The 7,633-nt window shown below is 42.9% G+C and overlaps 1 protein-coding gene across 1 annotated transcript; it reads right to left on the reverse strand.

Moving 5' to 3' along the window:
* Window positions 1–211: 211 nt before the first annotated feature.
* LOC139214449 (vimentin-like) lies at window positions 212–6,643 on the reverse strand. Its single transcript, XM_070845308.1, has 9 exons — window positions 6,064–6,643; window positions 5,594–5,654; window positions 3,191–3,286; window positions 2,705–2,869; window positions 1,605–1,730; window positions 1,118–1,338; window positions 935–978; window positions 751–836; window positions 212–640 (listed from the first exon to the last, which is right to left on the reverse strand). The coding sequence occupies exons 1-9, from the start codon at window positions 6,585–6,587 to the stop codon at window positions 599–601; spliced, it is 1,365 nt and encodes a 454-aa protein (XP_070701409.1). The 5' UTR covers window positions 6,588–6,643; the 3' UTR covers window positions 212–598.
* Window positions 6,644–7,633: the final 990 nt, after the last annotated feature.

A 7,633-nucleotide genomic window follows, 5' to 3' on the forward strand; every position in this document is an offset into this window, starting at 1 on the left:
TTGATTTATATTTTGTATCATTCATTTAAATCTTCCAAAGTAACTTGTAGCTAAAGATATTAAGACTCATAAACATGAATGTTTTTCCAGTTTCATGCATTTCTTAAATATTGATGACCATTTCCCCTTTATTCAAAATGAGGAATTGTTTTACCTCATGCTACTTACTTACCGTAATGTATCACAAAGTATTACACCTGGTGCACAGTACTGAGTCTCAGTGGTTTATTGCTGCGTACAGGCAATTGTGACATCTTTAGCATACAGATTTCCTGGAGTGTGCATGCTGTACTGATCAAAAATACTACTCTTGTTACAAAGAAAGATTTTTGTAGACCTCAATAAGGATTTCTGTGTTGTGCTGATTTCATTATTGCGTCTAAACAAAATGTGACAAAAGATAATACTCTCAGCAGAGCAGGAAGCAAAATACAGTCTGTGTCAACTAACAGGCTTACTGGATCATCACATATAAAGGCACTTTTAGAAGCTGTTTGCTTTTTCGTGTGTTGTTGGTTTGTCTGCTTGCTCGTAGCCCCAGTGATTTGTGTTTCTTCATATTGCTTTTGTTGATTGTTTAGCAAAGACAAAGACGCTATTAGTCCATGTCATCGTGGTTCTGGGTCGACTCGTTGATCACCTGGACAGAGACGTAGAGGGCAGAGAAAAGATGGTGAGCTGTTAGTCTGAACTCAAATGACCATCAGAAAATTGCTTCAGTGATTGAAAATCACTTGAAGTGGGTTCTACCTGACCATCCCTGGTCTCAATGGTCTTGATGAGGACCTTCTTGGTTGTTGTGGTTTCAACATGAGGTTTGGATTCCATCATTGTTTCTAACACAGACAAATAGCGTATTGCGTTATTAAGTGGCAATATATAAATTGACACTAATGTTCCTGTCGTGAAATCAACATGCAGAAAGCGACTCTACCTCTCAGGTTTAGAGATGAGAAGTTTGGCAGTGGGGTGGAGATTCTGAAAACAGAAAAAAGTACAGTCAGCAAATCAATATATGTGTCTTTGCTGCATGTCATCAGCGTTTGTCTGCGTATTTGTCAGCTGGGCACTGTGACATTTTGCGTCTTTTTCAGGATAAACAGCCTTCATCAATCACCTGCTCTCCTCTCCCTCCAGCAGCTTCCTGTAGGTGGCAATCTCAATATCCAGAGCCATCTTGACATTTAGGAGGTCCTGGTACTCCCGGAGGTGACGGGCCATCTCGTCCTTCATGTTGTGAATTTCATCCTCCAGGTTTCTGACGGTGTCCTGGTAACCGCCCGTCTCCAGGGAGAAGTTCTCCTCAATCTCTCTCATCTGGCGCTCCAAGGACTCATTCTGGGACAGCAGCCAAGAGGGAACAAAATGACACTTAGGCAGTGAAAATGTGAAAATAAAACACAAAAGTCATTTTTTCTACTCTATGAGATGTAAAAATAAACTCTTCCTGCGTGTTAATCACTTTGCTGTGTCATAATTTAAATGTATGCAGTTTATTTTCTGAACTTTTTGTGCTCCATTTGTTTGATTTTTTTAGCTATATATGGATTGAAAACGCCATTATTTTGTTATACTAAAGTGTAAGCCTAAAGTTGTATACTCACAGTTCCTTTAAGGGCATCCACCTCACAAGTAAGTGCCTGAACTTGACGTCTATAGTCATTGGCCTCTTGTTTGGCCACTCTCAAAGCTTCATTGTTCCTGGCTGCAGCATCGGTGAGGTCAGCAAACTGGCAATCACGGTGACGAAAATAGAGAGAGGGAGGTAGAAGTGAGAAATCAAGTGCTTAATAAATGATGAGTCAGAGACTAAGGGAGAGTGAATATGGTAGACAGCGTGAAGCATCTGAATTATGAAAGATGTGGCCAGAAAGGACCTGCAGACGTTACACTGCAGTTCGGTGGTTGAAGCACAGTGTTCAAAGGCTACACACAAAGAAGGACTCTGCTGTACTGCACTGCCTTTCAGTATTTTTGGCTGATTTATTTTTAGCTGATTTAATGCCTTTTCAAGAAAAAATAATACCACTAGCTGTTTTTTTTGGCCACATGGGGGCAGTGGAAACTTGCTGTAAACAACACTGACGCATTAACGTTTTTAGCTGATATGACAAAACTCATTTTGAGTTGGGTTTGTTGCCACTTGATGAATTCAAGTCCAATATTTACTCTCCTTTCATCACTGCTGTTGGTCTCCACCAAGTGCTGGAGGAAATATCTGTCTCCTTAGTTAGTTGCTAACTTTGTGATCTCAGCGAGACAGCTGTATAGTTTTGTGACTGCATCTTATGCGGTTGTGATGCAGTCGAGTTGATGTAGAGCTGTCTCTGTGGTAGTTCCTGCTACTATAGGTGTCTCCAGGACCACGTTTTGGCATGGTGATACACACACACACACACACACAAACACAGATTCACATCAAACTGAACCAAAATCAGAAAGCCAAAGGAAAAAGTCACTAAAAATGTTCCATACAGTTAAAGGGAACTGGAATGTCGGGTGAGTTCAGGAGTGCAAGTGATCACTTTCACGTGATCAAATGTGATCAAATGTTAACATAAAAATACAGATTTTAAATACGGTAAATGGTCTGAAATGACTGTGGGATTATATTCAAGGTGTTTACTATGTTTCTTTTCAATTTCTTGAACATAATCTAAATTAAACCAGTAATACTATCTCCAACTTCATGGAAAACCTTTACCTTGGATTTGTACCATTCCTCAGACTCGTGCATGTTTTTGGAGGCCAGATTCTCATACTGCAGACGGACGTCCCTCAGAGCAGCCGTCAGGTCAGGCTTGGCCATCTCCATGTCCACCTGTACATGCTGCTGCTGCTGCATCTGGGTCTGCAGTTCCATCATTTCCTGCAAAACAGTCAACAGAACTGGCATGTACAAACGCATATTTTCCTTACTCCAATGACATACCATGAGGATAGTATTATGCATACATTGACAATTTATTCAAATGTTCTCTTGCATATACTTTTCTATGACTTTCTTGGCTGTATTAAAGGTGCTCTGGTGAATTAAAACCTTCTGATTTGGTACTTTGGGCAGATTAAGAAATACCTCGAATTGTTTAGCACACTATTTACTAGGGTGCCATTAGCTTGGTAGGCACTACATGCGCAGGAGACCAAGTCAACACTAGGCGCAAGAAAAAAAAGGAAAATGGAAGTTTACCTCATCATGCAGCCTCTTGAGGAAGTTGATTTCATCCTGGAGTGACTCTACCTTGCGCTCCAGGTCCAGTCTGGCGAGGGCAGCATTGTCCACATCCTGTGTTGTGACATTGACTCTTAATAAGGTGACTTGTGAAGGTGACATGAATTAAGCATTACATGTTTGCTGACTTTCACATGCTGTATAAGCACACCCACACGACACCCACATACACAAAATGCCCTATTGTGCAGTGAGGCAAGGTCGCAAACACATGCATCCAATAAAAGTCAACAGCAGGCGCGTGACAAGTGTCATTGCTGATCACTATTGGGTGTTTTCTCACAATTCTGTGCTGTGCTACAATTTCACATGTAGCACAGTCTTGACTACATCACATGCTGACTGGCAGTGGTGGAAAATAAGTACATTTACTTAAGAAATGCACTTAAGTACCGTTTTAACTGACATTAACTTTACTTGAGTATTATTATTTACATTATACTTCGAATCCACTATATTTCAGGGGGGAATATTGTACTTTTTACAAGAGTGTTGATGTTATAAAGTTATTTATGTTTTCACAAGCAAAACGTATGATGAGCTCCTAAAATTGGCTACATGTTGACAAATTATAACGTTAACTATCAATAACCACTAATACAACATATCAATAGCACTCTAAAATGACTGTTTCAGCAAAATAAATAAGTTACGTTTTTATACTATTAGTATATTTTTTCTAATTCTACCTCAATAAGATTTTGCATCCATGACTTTAACTTGTAGATGAGTATTTTTAGACAAAGGTATTTCTTTTCTTTTACTAAAGCAAAGGATCTGAATACTTCTCCCACCACTTGGCAGGATAGAGCTCCTCAAATAAAGCCTGAGGCCACTTACTGTCCAATAAAACCAGCAAATCAAACTCTACAGTTGCATGCCTGCCTGGCCTTCCATCTGGGAAGAAAAGGCTGAACAAAATGAAGTGAGACTGTTTCCATCCCTATATAAAAGGCATTTGATTTAGTGAAAGGAGGCACAGTAGAACACCTAGAACCACAAAGCAGGATTCAGAGGCTCCTTAATCCCATTTGTTGTTACATAACTGCATTCATAACCTGAAAATCTCTACTGGCTTTTTTGGTAGAAATGTAGTTATTCCAGTGAAAGCTCTCTTACTGTGTGGTTAAAGATACAGTAATTATTGCATCTTAACCATTTTATGACTTTACTAAATTAAACATTAAACATTTTTCCTTATAACACTAGAATGTAAAGCATTTCATTGTATTCAAAGCATCCCACTATATTCTACTTAATTCCACTCTATCTGAGTGTGAGCACACACTCGCTGTGGCACCACACCGCTGTGCTTTGTCAGGGCGTTGGCAGGCCGGCAACTGAGGTATCAGCAAATGAAGCAGCTTTGCCCCTGCTCTAATGCCACAAACAAAGTGCGCTATTCAGCAGGGTTTCCCAAACAGGCCCAAGGGTGGAAGAGTGACTGTCTGCCTGACTGAGCAAGAGCCGGCTGTAGGCCCTGCATTGTTGTCTGAGTGCCACCCTGACAGGCCACGGGGACTTCCTTTCTGCCATTCATATGGACAAGGTCATGATCATGCACTGTATTGATAACTTACTGCATGCGCTAAAAAACACATAATCACTGGAGAATGTACGTTTACTCAAATATATATCTATACATACGTCTGTAGCTATGCAAATACACTTAATTCTTGTTTTGTTTTTTTCTTTTTCGGTACCATGACATCCATTTCAAACTATTTGCACTGCTCATCATCACTTCATTATTCACCTTTAAACCCCGCCATAGGGAACAATCTCTGACAAGCCCATAACAAATGAGATTGTTATGTGCTGATGCCCTCCGAGAACGAGACAGCCCGGTCACATGGTGGCTTGTCTTCTCGCTCTGATAACCACATTGGGTCCACACTGTTGTTGCGCTGGTGTCCAGCTCATTCAGTGTGACCAGTCAGACTTAAAAAGATCTCCTCTCATTGCAGGCCTGATTTAACTCAACAGCCACAACTTGGCCTTTTGTACCAGAGCGGGGTCAGTTCTGCTCTGCAGCTATTTCGGATCGTGTCTAGAATCTGCTGTTGTGCCATCAGAACAGTGCATTCCTGTCTCTGTAGCTCATGAGTGATAATTAAGAGACCACGTAGGACAGAAAATGAACAGTCACACCGCATAACTGCTAGAAGTGAGACTCATAGAGATAATTAAGCTTTATATAATCTCTTTGACATCACTTGTCATCAAATTAAGCTTTTAAACACTTAACCAGGAATAGCATCGGAGGTGGGCCAGTGGAGGGCTCGGGGGCCATCAGCGTCTTCTTCTCTTTGCAAGAACAGCATGAAGACACTTTATTTCATCACGTGAATCATACTGTACCTGTCTGTAGCTCTGCATGTTGCTCTCAGCTTCCTCCCGCTGGGACATCTCATCATGCAGCCTGCAAAGACAGACACAAAAGCAGGCATTTCATTTTGACAACCGATTGGACTTTTCCATCTCAAAAACAGTCACGATCCCTTTTTTTCCCCCTGCATCCCTAGCTCTGTGTGTATTCACCTGCCTACACATCTTTCCAACATTTCGGTGGAAGATAAACTTCTGTCAGGCACAAAGCTGCTGCAGCACTTAAAGTTCAGGCTCTACGCAGTGCCTTTTCACGCATGTATGACAAGAAACTGAATTCTAGCCTCGGCTTAAGTACATATAACAAGTTCATGAATGATAGGAGTGCATGTACACACTGATACCACGATAACTAATCTGTTTTTAAGCCCACACAACACAACAAAATCTGGATGGAGTTTCTTAATCATAAGTAAGGAACAGATCAGTGCCACGCCTCCTACTTCTCTCTCAGCCTGTCGATGTCATCTGCCAGGTTATCCCGGTGAACTTCCACTCGGGCCTTCTCGTTGGTGAGCTGGTCCACCTGGCGCCTCAGCTCCCGCATCTCGTCCTCGTACAGATCTCCCACCCGGGACGTGCCTTTGCCCCGCAGCTGCTCCAGCTCCGCCAGCAGGATCTTGTTCTGCTGCTCCAAGAAGCGGACCTTCTCGATGTAGCTGGCGAAGCGGTCGTTGAGCGACTGCATCTGCGCTTTCTCGTTGGTGCGGTTCGTGATGAACTCGCTGTTTATGGCGTCGGACAGGGAGAAGTCCAAGCTCTCGGAGGCCAGCCGGGGCATGGCCGCGCTGCTCCGGAGCCTCTGGGTCTTCGCTGCGTAGATGGTGGGTGCAGAGGACACGCCGAAGGACACCCGGGAGGAGCGCACCGGGTTGGAGTACTGGCGGCTGGAGTAGGTGCTCCGGACCGAGACCCGGTCCCCGCCGAACATCTTCCTGTAAGAAGAATGTGGACCTCTAATGGACATCTTGCTTGTATCTTTTCAGACTACAGCTCAGTGCTCCTCTTGTCCCGACAGCATCAGCGGAGTTCGCCTGGAAAGCCGTTCCCTGAACCATTACTTATTTATAGTCTCCTCCTTATGCAAATAACTCGGCGCCGACTTGAGTGACACCTTCATAATCCAATCAGAGAACGGAACACACGAAGGTTGTCTCTCGGGTCCAAAACAGACCCTGGGTGAAGCCGGGCCAAGCCCTTTACTGCGCACAATACAGTAAGGATGTGTGAGGTCTGGCGTGCCGCACATCAAGGATCCCGCATGCTCCGCCGTAAACCTCACTGTGCCCGAGCTCAAATCACATTTGTGTAATTGCATCGGTTTCCTAAAAGTCCAACAACACGTGAGTGTCAGGAGATGCAGATTGGATCATTGATAGCTCTTCTGGGGATTCGGTGTTCAAATCTGTGCACAAATAACAGAGAACCGTGAATGAGTGAGATATGTGTATGGACTCCATCTGTTCAGGTTCAAACCAGTCTTCCTGATTTTATCTTAATCATAATATTTTGGAGTGTGTGTGTGTGTGTGTGTGGATGAAACAATGACATTTAAATGTGTTCCTCTGAGAGAGGAGAAAGGTTTTTCCCATGTCAGAGATTTCATCCTCCTCACCATCCTGATCAGACACAATGCTAGCTGCCAATTGCCTCTTGATCGCTGTTTTATTCATTGAATTAAATTCTCTCTCCTCTTGTCAGTCACTCAAGATTAACGCACACACTCCACATGCATTTTTACACTGCATTTTCCAACTTTTTCAAATCAATTTTATGAAGCACTGTGTCATAAACCCAATAAATTGTCACCCGTCCAGCTTTTTATAATCAGCCATGGTGTGTGAATGTGTGTGTATGAGAGCATATTGTATGTGCAGGTTACTACGCTGTAAGTGCAATGCTTGAGAGAAGAGAGGCACAGTTCAGTGTGTGCAAGCCGGCAGCTTCGCAATTGTTAATCAGGTTTAGAGAACGACATGCAAGAGACAGAAGACGCAAACAGGCCTAGGATGC

Source organism: Pempheris klunzingeri, chromosome 15 (assembly GCF_042242105.1).
Source record: "Pempheris klunzingeri isolate RE-2024b chromosome 15, fPemKlu1.hap1, whole genome shotgun sequence".
Lineage (NCBI taxonomy): Eukaryota > Metazoa > Chordata > Actinopteri > Acropomatiformes > Pempheridae > Pempheris > Pempheris klunzingeri.